General features: G+C 40.0%; 1 protein-coding gene across 1 annotated transcript in view; it reads left to right on the top strand.

The window, feature by feature from the left end:
* Nucleotides 1–16,091, top strand: part of LOC122815880 (E3 ubiquitin-protein ligase MIB2-like) — a 782,860-nt gene that overhangs the window by 259,267 nt on the left and 507,502 nt on the right. The window contains exon 8 of the mRNA XM_044088707.1: nucleotides 388–550. Within this exon, the coding sequence (XP_043944642.1) occupies nucleotides 388–550 (163 nt within the window). The remainder of the gene's footprint in view (nucleotides 1–387; nucleotides 551–16,091) is intronic.

Raw genomic sequence — 16,091 nt, 5'->3', positions numbered from 1 at the left:
GCCACAGGCGCCAGATTAAGAACTGCCTCCATTTTGTAGAAGATCGGTGAAGCTATAGTTGTAGCCAGTAGGAGACAGTAGAGTATTCTTTTGCTTTCACAGTATAGTGAACCAGTAACTGTCCTAGACTTAAAAGGACCTTTATTCAGGTACTTGACAAAGAATCAAACTGTATGTGGATATAATAGTTAGTGAATAGTGTAAACTTTGAATTGCTTTCTTTGTCAATTTAGGCCTAAGCCAGGGACAGGAAACTGATTTTCTTTTAATCTTGCATTTACCTATGTAAATAAGATTAGGTTTGTATTTTGTTTGTATTATGACTTGCCTGAATGTATTTAATACTTATTAAAACTATCAGCTGATTTGTTGTTTATATTATCCTAGACTTTGGGACAGATTGGCCAAGTCATGAATGTTCTTCCTTCTGGAGATTTAAAGATCCACGTCCGTGGTAGAACATGGACTTACAATTCGAAGTGTGCATGCACTGTGGATTCTTCAGAGTTGCAGAGACACCTGTCGGCAGAAGATGATGACAATGATTTAGGTAAGAGTATTGTTTTGAAACACATTATATTGTTCTGCAATGAAGTTTAAACCTCTGAAAATTTCAAGACAACTTGGTTGGAATTAGAGGGGCACGTTATTTTTGCTGTTTGCTGTTTTTAAATAAAGAAGTGTTCGTATTGTGGACTTAGCTACTAACTACGCCTTGGCTTTTTGTGGGCTTGTGCTTGGATGCTGGGACCTTCCTTTTGCTGCAGTAAGGAGTTTTTGGTTTGGCTTGTGCTTTTACCCTGTTTGGAATTAGAGGAAGCATAAAACTGATGGCCACATTCAGTGTTTAACAATGAATATAAAAGGGAATGCAGATTTGCAGTCTGTGCATGATGAATATATATTCTACAGAAGGTCCCATCATGGAGTTGTGCAACTCCAGGTCCTTAGGAGAAAGATTAAATAAGTAATAAATATTGTAAGGTGATTAGCATTGGATCATTTCAGGATGCCTGTTTCTAAGTCTGTACTTAACTTGCCCAGAAGTGAAGAGCACCGTCTAGGCATTATGTGACCTAGACTCTTTTACATTACGCTACTGGTAAAACTGAGACATCAGTGTCTCCCTAGCTTGAATTACTGTGATATTATTTTTCAGCAGTCTGTCATGGAATGGCTGGCCCAGAGGGGCAGAGGAGCCTGCTCTTCAAGAGGTCTTGTATGCCTCCATGCACTATTAGGTGATAGTAAGCAGGCCCCGGAAGCCATTTTGTATGTAAGAATTATCAGGTAGCTGTGATAAGGAAAATGAAATCCAGGGAAGTTAATAGGAGATGACAGCCTCTCATCTGAAATGTACATGAGTCTTCCTCCTCAGCTGTTGGGCTTTTATGGGATGTCTGTAATATTGTTCTTTCCCATGGTTTGTATTATACCTTTTGGAAGTACTCTATTTTGGTCCCTGTTCTAAAGGTAGGTAAAATGAGTTGGGGTCCTAGCAGGTTATTGTCCAATATCAATAATACATTTTTAAGTTGATGTGGGCAGCTTGGCTCAAGCCTTATGCCCTGATATGGTGCATTCAGATCAAGCTGACTTTTTCATGGAAGGACTTGTAGAATGGCCTGTATCTTTGACTGGATGGAGGAAATAAGTAAAGGTGTTCAGTCTTGGGCAGTGTTATCTGTGGATGTGGAAGTGGCCTCTGATAATGTACATTAGTGGACATAATTATTTCTGGTACTAAGTATAAGCCTTTGGTCAATATTTTCACTGTCTTGCATACTTTGTACCATAATTCTGCCATACAGAAATGTTTGGTCCTTTTAATTTGGTCCATTTGTCTGTCTCTTAAGGTCACATCAGGACCTCTTTTGTGCCTTTTTTGTTAATTTTGGTACTGGAACCCTCAGACATTGCTTTACAGAGCCTATTGGGCTCTCTATCATCCCATCTTGAGGAAAAGTGGCATTTATGGAGGTTGGTGTAGTTCAAGGATGACTTAATACAGCTGCATATTCCTGAGATTGTCATACTTAGGATTTGTTCAGTTTTGTTATGTAATCTTTCTGGTTGGAAGAAAAGTTGGCAAAGTTTGTCACCATTAATGGTTATTTTGTTCCCTGATTTGGATTTAAAGTGATTTTAATTGCTTTTGAAGTCTCACTAGCATTAGATATTTAGGGTCTATATTAGATCACCGAACGCTTAAAAAAGTGAACGATGATTAATCGACCCTGTGTAAGCGAAAGCTTACAATTTCAAACAGTCCTTTTTCCTAGGGAAAAAAAAATCGCTGTTCCAACAAAAAAATAAATAAAGAAATAAAACACTTAAAGATTACATTAAGTGGGGGGCTTTGCCCCCCACCCCCCTACTTAAATATACCAACTCCGAGACTGCACTACAGTGCCAAAAACGGCAAAGTAACGGAGCGGCCAAGCAAATTCTTTCCCAGGAAAAGAATTTACTTAAAAGTCACTTGATCTTTTGCCGTTTCCGTCTTTTGAGTTCGACCAAGATGCATTCGAAAGAATGCATCTTCGGTCTTCTAATAGGGAACCGATATTTAGGAGTCCAATTGGCTGCAAACCCAGCAACCCTAACAACCATATGATGTAAGGAGCTAACATAAATCCTTGACATTCTAATGAGCCTCTCTTTGAGCTCAAAATTGTTAGTCAAGAAATAGTGGCATCTAAGAAGGCTATTACTTGGCATTCTGGAAGTTCTCATCCCTACTGAGATAGCTGCCTGTTTGGATATTGTTGACTAGATCTGTTTGGTAGTGCACAAAGTAGCAGAAAGGAGGTGTACTGAATGCAAGATTACATTTCTTTGTGTATCTTTTATAGACTTTTGGGATCACTTGATTTAAACTTTCTCTTCCCTCTAGTGGATGAAGTTTACTTTACATAAGGGCTTATTTGTGGAAGCCCATGATGTATGATAACATACTCTTGTGGGGCCCTAAATTTTAATACTGCTACCTTATTAACCAAGGGTGTACATTTTGGTAATTTCTATCTGTCCTTCTAGGTTTGTAATAATTTCTGTTGATCCTGCTGGCAGTTTTATTTTCTTTCTGGCAGCTACTCAGCTGAAGTATTGGAGTGTTGTTGTGCACAGGCCATTTGGTGTGTTCTTTGATAAACGTTGTGCGATGTTGTTGCATTTCTAGTTGCTTACTATGATACTGTTTGTTGTTATGCCTGAGCCTACCTTGGACCTGTTATCGCTACACAGTGTAACTGTTGTTTATGTACCCTGTTGTACTACTTCATTCTGTCTATGTATGTCTTGCCATTATGGCCCCATTTGTGGCTGAAAAGGCTTCATGGACCAGTTTACAAAGACGAAATAAAGGCATTTACACCCTGTTCTTGTAACTGTGAATTAGTGTTGTGTCTGGCTGCATTTTGTATACCTAGCAGGCTGTAAAATTTAGTGCTGAATATGTCACGCCCAGGCTTCCCTAAATTCCTTGTTCTGAAACATTGCATATCCCTCTTAAATGCAGTTTCACTTCAAAAACTGGGAAAATCAGAAAGCTGTGTGTTCTATTCCAGCACCAGGCTACTTGAACTATGGGCCAGATTCAATAAAGCCTACACTAAGTGTACACTGTTCTGAGTGAACAGACAACACAGATGTAACTCGCACCTTCTTCCTCCTAATTTTTGTTTTCCTACAAATATTATTGCAGATTTAAATATCGACAGGACCTCATAAAGGTTACCACAGACTGTAGACTGCATGTACACTTAGTGTAATCTTTCTGAGTGACTAGAAAGCACAAAAAATGTGATAAGAATTTTATTGAATAGATAACGTATACACCTAGTGTAGATGTACACTTAGTATATATAGGCTTTATTTGATCTGACCCAATGTTCTAGTACTGATACTGCATTGAGCATAATGAGTGTTGTACCCTGAGGTGCTGTCCTTCATACGAAAACCAAAGTCTCAGCTGGCAAGGTGAATTGTATTATAGACGAAAGAGGGATATATACCATGACATTCAGTGAAAGTAATTTTGGAAAGCAAAGCATGCAGCCTGTGTGGCCAGGATTTTGAGTGAAACTTTGTGTAAATGTTGATAAGTAAAATCTGATGGTAATTGGCTATCAGTTTAGGGCTTTCTTCTGACTTAGGTAATACAGTCAGCAGAGACAGATCCTTGACAGTAAAATGAATTTTTATACTTCTCTACAATTATGCTTATGTAGAATTAAAATGAGTTTCCAACACAAAGATAGGATCTGTTGTAGTAGCTTGCAAGGAGAAGCTTTTACCTGCTAACAGTAAGGAACTGGATGTACAGTGCATATTTTCAGAACCACAAGCTTAAAACCCAAAATGCTGTATTGTACTACCAAGTAGAAATGCTGCCTTCTCACTGTAAATATGTAGTATAATAGAGCTGTGAAGTTTCAGCTACTGAACCATGATGATAAACATACAGTTACAGCTTCTTGAAGTTCAAAGGTATCTCTGGGTTCAGCTGGGAATTTGGTCAGGTTGGCTTGATCGAACAGTTAAGAAATCCAGTCATGATGCATTTTTCACAAAATGCTCCTTCACAGTCTGAACCCACGTCTGATATGCTTCTGCAAAACCCGCTAAGTTTTCAGTAATGACATATTTTTTGAACAATTAGAAAACGTTTTCTAAGCAAATTATGGTAAACATGTGTTTTCTTGTGGTGTAACACGTGTGTGTGTGTGTGTGTGTGTGTGTGTGTGTGTGTGTGTGTGTGTGTGTGTGTGTGTGTGTGTGTGTGTCTATGCACGTTTGTGTACTTTTAGGGGGAGGCCTTTCCCTACTGATTTTCTTAGTGACCATCCAAGAACATTGGAGCTCCATATAACCCAGTCCAATACTTAGTTGTTAGTTTCTTCTAACATGGAAAATCTAAATAAACGCAATAATTTATGTTTAGTGATTTTTTTTTAATATTCTTTTGGAAATCATAGTCTTCATTTTTCTTTTCTTAGCCAGCTACACTGCATGCATATACCCCTTTACTCTCTTAATATTTGCATGACAGTTCATTCTGAAAAGAATTAAAGGATCCAAGTTAGCACAAGTAGCAGTAACAGACATTGATAATCAAATGCTGAGAAATCTTTTGAAAACAGTTCATTCTTGTATAGCAATGACTACCTAAACAGAACAAAATTTTCTGTCTGGGCAGCTGCTCACACAAAAGTCAAAAGTACACTGTGAGATGGCATTCAACAACACAGGATAATCTGAAGTTTGGACAGCTGAGACAGTTCTGGTCCTGGGACGTGCTAAGTTTGTTTTATATTTTCCTTTTGTTAGTAGCTTACAAAACAAAAGTAAAACCAGGCAGTTGGATACAAGACTAGTATTTTATATATTTAGTTTCTGAAAGTCTAGATGAAGTATTATTGAACACAGTGTGCAGAAGTCTTCTTTTTCATGTATAAAAAATAAGTTCATGCATTTTTATTTTGTAAATGAAATGTGGGCATATGTAGTGCCTTTTCCAAGACACATAATATGCTACCGCATGACTGTTCCAGGCAAAGATGTTTAGGGCCATAAGCCTGTAAGGTTGTATAACACACTCATTTTATTACAACTCTCTTGTGTTGGCTGTTTGTATGTACAGACTGTGTAAACTGTATTGCTTACTGTCCTGGTAATCTAAACTGTTTCACTGACTTATTGTCTCCTGGGAGAGGCAAGGGACCTTTATGAAAAATAAAGTGAAATATTTAGAGCTCTCAAGCATCGCAGAAAAGTGCTATTCTGTGCATTGTATTGTTGACTAGAAAGCTGAATCATGTATTGTAGGACAGACAGGGACAAAAAAACTAATTTTATCTATATCAGCACAATAAATATTTCACTTTATTTTGCAAGTTTATAGATAACATTTAATATTCTATGTAACTGGAAATCAACATGCAACAGTATAATGTTGATTGTTTGATAAGCAATATTCTGTGTGCTGTTCTTTTTGATCTAACACAGTCTGTGGAGATTATTATGTGCATGATAAAATTAATACAGATTAGTGACCAGAAATGGGTTTTATTAAAATGAGCTGTAACATTTTGCATTACATTTTATGATCATGGAAAAGTAATATACAGCATTTTAAAATTACCAAAGAAAAAGCAACATTTAGTATTGTACAAAGCAGACATTGTTAATGAGAAGGAAAACGACTAGTTTTCAGTTTCATGCTGCATGACACACTTCCGCATTAATATTTATGGAAATTATTTTCTTATGAGAAGCCATTCGTTCTTGAAAATTTATTCATTTGGATGCAGGGTTGGTTTGATCATTGCCGATTTGCATGTACATTTGCTTTGATTTTCTGTGCCCCATATAAAGCTTTGCTGCGACAGAAACAATGTTTTACACTGGTTCATTTGTGTGCAAGCCAACACAAAAAGGTGTTAAAGTATCCTCCTGAACAATGCAACAGTATACTATTGTGACGGGCCACATGGCTAGGTGATATACTATTGTGACAGGCCACATGGCTAAGTGATATACTATTGTGGCAGGGCACATGACTAGGTGATATACTATTGTGACAGGGCACATGGCTAGGTGATATACTATTGTGACAGGCCACATGGCTAGGTGATATACTATTGTGACAAGGCACATGGCTAGGTAATATACTATTGTGACAGGCCACATGGATAGGTGATATACTATTGTGGCAGGGCACATGGCTAGAGGATTTAGACTAGCAGCTTTGCACAGATGAAACAAATAGATGGAATGATACTTGTAGGAAGGTGGTTTTGCTGAGCCATGACCTACTCACAGGGAATAAAAAAGAAGATACGGTGGATATAAAAAGTTTACATATCCCTGTTAAAATGCCAAGTTTTTGTGATATAAAAAAAATGAGACCACAATAAATCATTTCAGAACTTTTCCCACCTTTAACGTGACCTATAACCTGTACAATTCAATTGAAAATCAAATAGTATGTTAGGGGAAAAATATAAAAAATAAAAAACATACAATAAGCTTGTTGCATAAGTGTGCACACCCTTAAACAAACACTTTGTTGAAGCACCTTTTTATTTAATTACAGTATTCAGTCTTCTTGGGAAAGAGTTTATCAGTATGGCACATCTTGACTTGGTAATATTTACCCACTCTTCCTTGCAAAAGCGTTCCAAATCTGTCAGATTCGAGGCCATCTCTTGTGCACAGCCCTCTTCAGGTCACCCCACATGTTTTCTATTGGATTTAGGTCTGGACTCTGGCTGGGCCATTCCAAAACTTAATTTTTTTTCTGGTGAAGCCATTCTTTTGTTGATTTGGATGTATGCTTGGGGTCATTGTCGTGTTGAAAGATGAAATTCCTCTTCATCTTTCTAGCAGATACCTGAAGGTTTTGGGCCAAAAGTGACTGGTATTTGGAACTGATCATAGTTCCCTCCACCTTGACTAAAGCCCCAGTTCCAGCTGAAGAAAAGCAACCCCAAAGCATGATACTGCCACCACCATGCTTCACTGTGGGGATGGTGTTCTTTTGGGGATGCGAAGTGGTGTTTTTGCACCAAACGTACCATTTGGAATTGTGGCCAAAAAGTTCAACCTTGGTTTCATCAGACAATAACACATTTTCCCATATGCTTTTGGGAGACTTGACGTATTGTTATGCAAATTTTAGCCGGGCCTGGATGTTTTTCTATGTAAGAAAAGGCTTCCGTCTTGCAACCCTACCCCATAGCCCAGACATATGGAGAATATGAGAGATTATTGTGACATGTAGTACACAAGCAATACTTGCCAGAAATTCCTGCAGCTCCTTCAGTGTTGCTATAGGTCTCTAGGCATCCTCTCTGACCAGTTTTTGTCTTGTCTTTTCATCAATTTTGGAGGGACGTCCAGTTCTTTGCAATGTCACTGTTGTCGCATATTTTTCTCCCCTATTTGATGACTGCCTTCACTCTGCTCTATGGTATATCCAATGCTGTGGAAATTTTTTGTGCCCTTCTCCTGACTGATACCTTTCAACAATGAGATCCCTTTGATGCTTTGTAAGCTCTCTGTGAACCATAGCGTTTCTTGTAGCAGGCAACTGAATCAATAATTGATGGCAGGTGTGTATCCAAAAAGACTGAATGCTATAATTAAATCATAAGCTGCCTCAACAAAGTATTAGTTTAAGGGTGTGCACACTTATGCAGCCAGCTTATTGTACGTTTTTTATTTTTTATGTTTTTTCCCCTAACAGATTTGTTTGTTTTTCAATTAAATTGTACAGGTTATAGGTCACATTAAAGGTGGTAAAAGTTTTGAAATGATTTATTGTGGTCTCATTTTTTTATATCACAAAAACCTGGCATTTTAACAGGGGTGTGTACACTTTTTATATCCACTGTAGATACCTAAAAGATGTTACATTGTTAGAGCTGATGCCAAGTTAAATGGTTATTTTCATGCAGGAGGAGACTGAAAAGACCTGTGTGACAGCAGGCTTTATTTCATAGTGGTCAGCAAGAGTCTGCTGTAAATATTCTCTCAAAGGCCTCAACAAAGGGGCCATCACAAGCAAACCTGATAAGCTTGCTTATACGCTTAGCATTTTATCTCAGCATTTTATTGAAAATGCAGTACTTTTCTGGGATAAGTAACATTTTTGACTCTCTTTTTTTGTCATAATTTCCCGAGCTTTTGGATTCTGGCTTCAGATATTTAACAAAAGAGAAAGTGATCTTAGTTTCACTATGAAAGACCAAGAAACAGTGGTGCACTGCTCAATGGCTAATAGTCCTGCACAAAATGCATTACATAATCCTATAGCCAGGCTTCAGTAAAATTTCATAAATTTATGCTGCAAAATAAGGTTAGAGAAAAACTGACAGGAGCAGTTGTGCGGTGGGAAACAGCAATACAAAGCAAGAATTTCAAGTATAACTATTGTGGGGCAGCAGCCAGTACAGGGTGCTGAGGCAAGATAAAGACAGAATTAGAGAAAAGGAGGAAAGAGTCAGAAGATGGGGACAGATGGGGGACTAAGAAAGGGGCAGGGTGAAGGATGCAGTCTGCAAGAAGGTTTGATGGCAGAATTTCACCTAAAAATTACCAAAGAAAAAGGGAAGATGCATACAGTTTATGGTACTTTCCTAATGTAAAAAGGTGCCTTTTGGGTTAGTAAATGCTGTGAGGGGAAGTGGGGTGAATCTGGCCCATTTTTCACATGGAGACCAATTCACCCAATAGGCATTAGTGGTTTGTGTGATTTGGGTAGGGAGATCCAAGACTGATCATTTACCTAAGGCACAATCTGTTGTCTTTCAATAAGGGCAGAAAGGAAGCCATTGCCCACAGATGGTCATGGACCACCAGGGAAATGCACTCAGATTATTGGGGTTACTGAACAATAATGTCTCCATCCAGCAAAACATGGCTGCAGGCACAGATGTATCTAGACTTGGTAACCATGAAGGTCCTAACAAGTAATGAACTAAGTAATAAATGATTTGGGGCTTGTTTGTTCTAAAGGTAAAACGTAATAGAGTTGTAATTAATTTTAGGCAAAGTAGATCAATGCTCAAATCAAGTGCATCTGAGATCTTCGGGGACACTTGGACTATTAAAAAGGCTAAGTGGAAAGGTCTGAGTGTTAATTATCAAAGAAGGAAAGAACAAAAGCAGAGTTAAAATATCCTTTGTCATTACAGACACATGAAAGATGCTTGTCCTGGGATACTTCCATGCACACTTGTCAGCAGAGAGGGCAAATACCAGACCAGGTTGGTTGTAGTTAATTCTGGATCCCAGAAAACATGGGTTGATATGGAGAGGATTTCAAGAAATATGATGGCGACATTTCCTGACTGTGTTTCTGGCTGTAGGAGTAGAAAGTTACATCCAAGGCATCTGGGTCAAATATTTTAGAAGAAATAACATTAAGATAAAATCATGATTATTAACCCTGAATTTCTGGGAACCTTGTCTATTTGTGGCAACAGTTTTCATAAATGATTATAATAAGGTCTTACATACCCAGGATTGTGTGGAGAAAAATAAATACATAAATAAACAGGGTGTCAGATGAAATGGAGGACTTTAGAGAAACAATAAAAAGGAAAAATAAATGGGTGTTAGGTAATGGTAAACAAATAATTAGATATGAATAAATGTTACAAAACACCAGGTTAGGAGGAATGGCTTAGTCAGGCAAGACGAAAAGGGCTAGAGATGATAAAAATAACAACATAACAAATAATAAGGGAGGAAGTAAGAGTGCAGTTACAAACAGACAAAAATAAGGAAAAGGCTAAGGGCAGAATGGAAGTGGGAGACATTCACCAAGCATGACTGGCTGCCAGAAAAGTGGTGGGCACAGGTTACACAAACGAATAAAAAAGGAGAAAGGTAAGCCTGGATGTGGGCCTACTGCTGGGAATGTAGTAGCTTTGTTAAAGGCAGATCCTGCCTCCTAAACCTAGTTGACTTCTTTGAAACAGTTACCAAGGCCATAGATGAAGGGAAGGTAGTCCACACAGCCTACCTGGATCTTGCCAAGGCCTTCGACACCATTCCCCACTCTGGCATCATAGACAAGCTCACCAGCTTGAACATTAACCCCTATGTCACGAGATGGCTGGCCAACTGGCTCATGGATAGAACACACATGGTCAGAGTCGTGGGTGCCATGTCCGACTCTAAACCAGTTACAAGTGGCATCCCACAGTGCTTGGTCCTGGGACCCCCCCCTGTTCGGTATATACTTCTCTGAAATACAGGCAAGCACGGGAGGACTTTGACTGACCAAGTTTACAGATGACTGCAAACTGGGGGCTATAATTAACTCTCCGGCTGACACAGACATCCTCCAGAAGGGTCTTACAGAGACAGATACCTGGTGTCAGAGCCATGGCCTCAAGCTGAATGCCAAAAAATGCATAGTCACCCCCTTTGGAAAAAAACAAAGTGCCCAGGAATTACTACATAGGTGGTAATCCACTAGGTACGGAAAATGTAATTAGGGACCTGGGGACCCAGGTAGATAGCAACCTCTCCTTTGATAATCACATTGCCAAAGTGGTTAGAAATTCTTTCTATGTAGCCCACCTAATCACGAAGGGGTTCACCTCTAGATCAGGAGATGTCATTGTGCCCCTCTACTCATCACTCATTAGGCCCATAATAGAGTACAATGCCCCATTTGGTATGTACCTTACTCGACACTTGCAACAGCTGGAAAGACCATAGAAGTACCTCACCAAGAGGATCATGGGCCTCAAAGAGATGCCCGATGCAGCTCGACTAAAGAAACTCCAGCTATACTCGGTTGCTTATCGCCTGCTCAGAGGTGATCTCTGCCTGACGTATAAGGCCATGTCCAGCCCAGAATTAATGGACATGCTCCACCTCAAGAAAACCAAATCTCTTAGAGACACAAACTCTAGTGAATTAAACCTCAGCATAACAATAAACAGGACATGCTGGAGGGCTAGATTCCTGTCCCAGAGACTTCCCTCGCTCTGGAATAAAATCCCAGTCTATATTAGGCAGAGCCCCTCAGTGACTCTCCTCAAGAGGAATCTTGACAAGTGGATGGGAAATCATAAATTTACCCCTGGAATCACTTCAGTGGCCCTGCTAGACAGAGGCCCAGGAAACTAATTTAAAAGGGAGGAGAAAGCCAACACATTCTGGCTAGGCTTATAAATGCCCTTGGGCAGATAGCCTAGTACCTACCTATGAGCCTATAAATGAAGCAGTTAATAGTTTGTTACAGTTCTACCATGAGATGGAGACAGAAGGTGATCTTGGGTGCACAGATTCCCATAAAGGATGTAAAAATGAATAGAAAGACTGCGGTGTGGTAGTAACCATGGCTGAGCAGAATAGGGACTGCCTGTCATGTCAGTATTAAAGGCAGAATGAGATAAAATGTTGGAGCAGGATGAAAATAAATTGCCTCTTAGCTGGATGAACGTAAGGGAGAACAAAAGTAAATTCTCTGACATTTTGCTGGATCAAGGCTTGAAGTAGCAGCATCTGTGCCTGCCAGTGGATGAGAACAAGGTAAGTAACGCCTGTTTTCTGCATTGTTACTGTTTCTCATGTACCTTATTGGTCTGATTATGTTCTGACAGCACATGGGTATTACTGATGCATGGAATAGCTTGGCGATATCCCAGTTAGAATTTATTGATCACTATCTGCAATTGTGCACTTTTTTGGAATAGTGTAACACACCTTGGCAGCACATTTTGACGTTGCTCTAGTTTACTTCTTGCACTTTTATTAATTTATTTTATTTGTATCTTTTACTAGTTCATTAATAGCTCTGTAGGCCTAACAATAAACTTTTACTGAATGGTTATTGAAAAGTTTTTAGTCTTTTGAATTAAAATGCTTTATTTTTTTGGCATTTTTTTTTTCAAATTTTGCAGCATGTTGAGATGTACATTTTAGAAGCAGAAAACTGGAGTCAGATGAGTAACAAGGAGAGAGAGAGAGAAGCAAGTTTATGTTTGGAAATTGTAGAGGGTAACACCAGTGTTTAGAGGACAAAGCAAGCGATAAGTAGTGGTAAGCACAGTCCAAGAAGACAAAAGGAATGAGAAAGAAACGTAAGATAAACATAAAAAGGAGAAAGGTGTAAGGTATGTACATACTTACAGGAAACAGAGACCTAGTGGTTACCATAGGATCATAGGAAGTTACTCGGCTATTGGCCTTGAGGCCCTTATAAGCCTAGCCAAGAGTTTTGCCCATATATAGACAAATCAGCACCTGATGTCCCTGTCCAGCAGGGACATGAGTGGAATCCCAGGGATGTATTTTCTATTTTGCATCCAGTTATCCAGTTTGCGCTTAAAAAGGTCTAAAGAGGTACTCAGCTTGACGTGGAGATGAAGTCTATTCCACAGCTGGGGGAGCTTCTGGGACACAAATCTGTCCTGCAAACAAGTCCTTTTGATGTCACAGATCAGGTTGAGCCCCCCGCGTGTGTGGGTTACTAGAGTGGAGCTTGACTTGTGGATGTGCAGCAGTTCCATCAAGGTGGGGTCCGAGATCTCCTTATATGCCAGACTGAGGTCACCTCTCAGTAGTCTGTATGAAACAGAGTAGAGGGATAGGGCTTTTAGCCTGTTTATGGAAGATTTTTGAGGCCCTGGATTCTTCTAGTGAGGAACCTCTGTGGTCTCTCCAGCTGCTGCATGTGCTTTGCGCGAGGTACATGCCGAATGTGGTGTTGTACTCAATAATGGGCCTTATAAGGGAAGAATACAGGGAAGTTATGACCTCTTTGTCCCTCAATGCGATAACCTTACTTATGAGGTGGGCCATTTAGAAAGTTTTCCGTACAATGTAAACAACATGGTGGTCAAAATTCAGGTTGCTATCAAACTGGGTAGCCAAATCTCTCACGACTGACTGCGTGCTTAGGACATTGTTATTAATGTGATAATTTGTAGGGACATCACTTTCCCCAAAAGGGATGATGATGCATTTTTTTGTATTCTGCTTGAGGCCATGTTTCTGGCACCAGTCATTTGTTTGGGTGAGACCCTCTTGGAGGATGTCCACGTCACTAGAGGAATTGATGACAGCACCCAGCTTGCAGTCGTCTACAGCCATAGCCCACTGGTTTTGGCCTGCAACTCAGAAAAGTATATCCCAAATAACAGAGGCCCATGTCTGAACCCTGGGGTAAGCTACTTGATACGGGTCTGTTGCTTGAGGTGGCTTCCCCTATTTTGACCAGGTGAGTTCTATCAGTGAGCCAGTTAGCTACCAGTCTGGTAACATAAGGATTGGTGCCTAGTTGAGAGAGTTTTTTGATTATGCCCGAGTGGGGAATAGTGTCGAAGGCTTTGGCCAGGTCAAGGTAGGCAGTGTGCACTGTCTTCACCTCGCCGATGGCTTTGGTGACTGTCTCAAAAAAATTGACTAAGTTTAACAGACAGGACCTCCCCTTGACAAAGCCAAACTGTGTGGGATCAAGTGTTTGGAGATTGCCAGTGTCCTTGCTAATGAGGTCCATGATAATCCGTTTCATGGCCTTGCAGATTAGGCTAGTTAGACTGATGAGTCTATAATTTCCCATATCATTGGATGCTCCACCTTTGTGTAAAGGGATGACAGTGGCTGTCCTCCGCTCAGCTGAGACAAAGCCAGTACTCAGGCTTTGATTGAATAGGGTGCTTAATGGTGCTGCAAGTTCCTGCCTAAATTCATGTACAATGCAGCCTGAGATGTTATTGGGTCCCATGGAGGCTGTATTTTTTGCCTCTGAGAGAGCAGTGATGGCCTGATCCCTAGATATAAGGGGAAGGGGGCAGGTACTGGGAATGTCCTGATTTACTGAATCCATCAGCCAGCAAGTTTGCTATATCTATGGAATTTGTATATGTGGTGTCCTTGACCCCCAGTTTTGAACAGATCTGGGTGCTACCTTTGAGATTACGGACATATGTGAAGGAGACCTTATGACTGTTTCTAGTAGATGTGGCCAATTTGCACTCAAAGTTTGCTTTGGAGGATTTCACTAGTGCTCTTATTTGCTTGTTTAAGCTAAGGAGAGATTGCTTCCAATTGGACACCTGCTCCTTCTTGGTCCTGGACAGCATTTTTTTTTTCTTTTGTTATAGAGTTTATTTATTGCAGTTGTCCACCAGACAGGCTTGCTATTCCTTGTGGAGGATGATTTAGTCCTGTCAGGTATTCCTGATTCCATGCATCTATATAAATGTTTGTATAGTAATTTGGTATAGTTTTGGATACTGGTGCCAGTTCCTAGAGAAGGGGAGGGGGCTGTGAAGCTGTTTATAGCATCCCGCAGGAGGCTGTAATCAGCTTTGAAGAAGTTTTTTTGTTTGATCCTAGATATAGGGTGGTCGGAGGAGATGGTGACTTTGAACATGACTGCTTTATGGTTGGATCTTACAAGGGAGGATGATGCTGCAGGGATGCTGCAGTGGTTACTCATGTTGGTTAATACCAAGTCCAAGATATTATCACCTCTTGTGGGGGTATTGACTAGCTGTTCCAAAGCATTTGCACTGAGAAAATCGAGGAATCCCTGCGCATTTGTGTTCTGGAATGAGTAGTTCTTCCACTCTGTTTGGGTAGTTAAAGTCACCCAGGATCAGGGTAAAGGGTTGAATCTTGATAGATTTGAAGAGGTCTAGATGGACAGTTTGGGCATTTTGAGTCAGATTTGGGGGCTGGTAGCTAGCTATGATTTGTATAGGGGTCTTGTCAATAGTTAACTGCACCTGTAGTGTCTCCTGTCCATCATACTGTTTGAGCAGCGTGGAGGTGTGTATGTCTTTAATATATATATTGAAACTCCATCTCTTTTGGCCTTAATACACACAGTTTGGGGTCTGAATGTATAGGATGAGTAGCCAGGTGTGGCTGGGGTGCTCTCTGCAGCTTTGAACCAGGTTTCTGTGACTGCGCAGATGTCAGCATTTTCCAGGGTTAAGAATGCTTCCAAGAAGTGCAGTTTCATGTTTAGACACCTAGCGTTTAGCAGCATGACCTTTAATTTGGGTTTTGTTGAAATTTTTATGTTTGTAGTTTTAACCTCATCACTTTTTCTAAAAGAGGCACTATGGGGAGGCAAGTGACTTTGCCAGAAGTCTGAAGCCCAAGTGAGACAGATGCAGGCCATCTCTGGCAAAGCATCGTGGTCTGTCAATCATATCTTCCCAGGCTGTCAGGTACTGGATCCCCCTGGAATGACACCAGAAACTAAGCCAATTGCTAAAGTCAATCATTTACAGTTTGTACTGAGACATCATTCTACCATTAGAATAGCTGTTTAAATGGGATGACACATGAAGAAATAACCCTAGTGCAGACTAATGTTGATTACCTGCTGGCTGGCATTTGCGTTTGCTTTTTTTATGAACATGGAGAAAGAGAAAGTAAGTATATATTTACAGGAAGCCAAAAACATAGTGGTAACCATAAGATGAGTCATGTAAATAGGATAAATTGAGGCAGTTAATCTAGTGCAGAGCAGGCGAAGCATAATATAGTGCTCAAAACAAGTGGATGTCTGAGACCTACTAGGATAATCAGAGTATTTGCATTTGACT

This window comes from Protopterus annectens, chromosome 11.part0 (assembly GCF_019279795.1).
Source record: "Protopterus annectens isolate FY-2018-M chromosome 11.part0, PAN1.0, whole genome shotgun sequence".
NCBI lineage: Eukaryota > Metazoa > Chordata > Ceratodontiformes > Protopteridae > Protopterus > Protopterus annectens.
The sequence above is the reverse complement of the archived record's forward strand: the minus strand, read 5'-3'. Positions and strand labels throughout refer to the sequence as shown.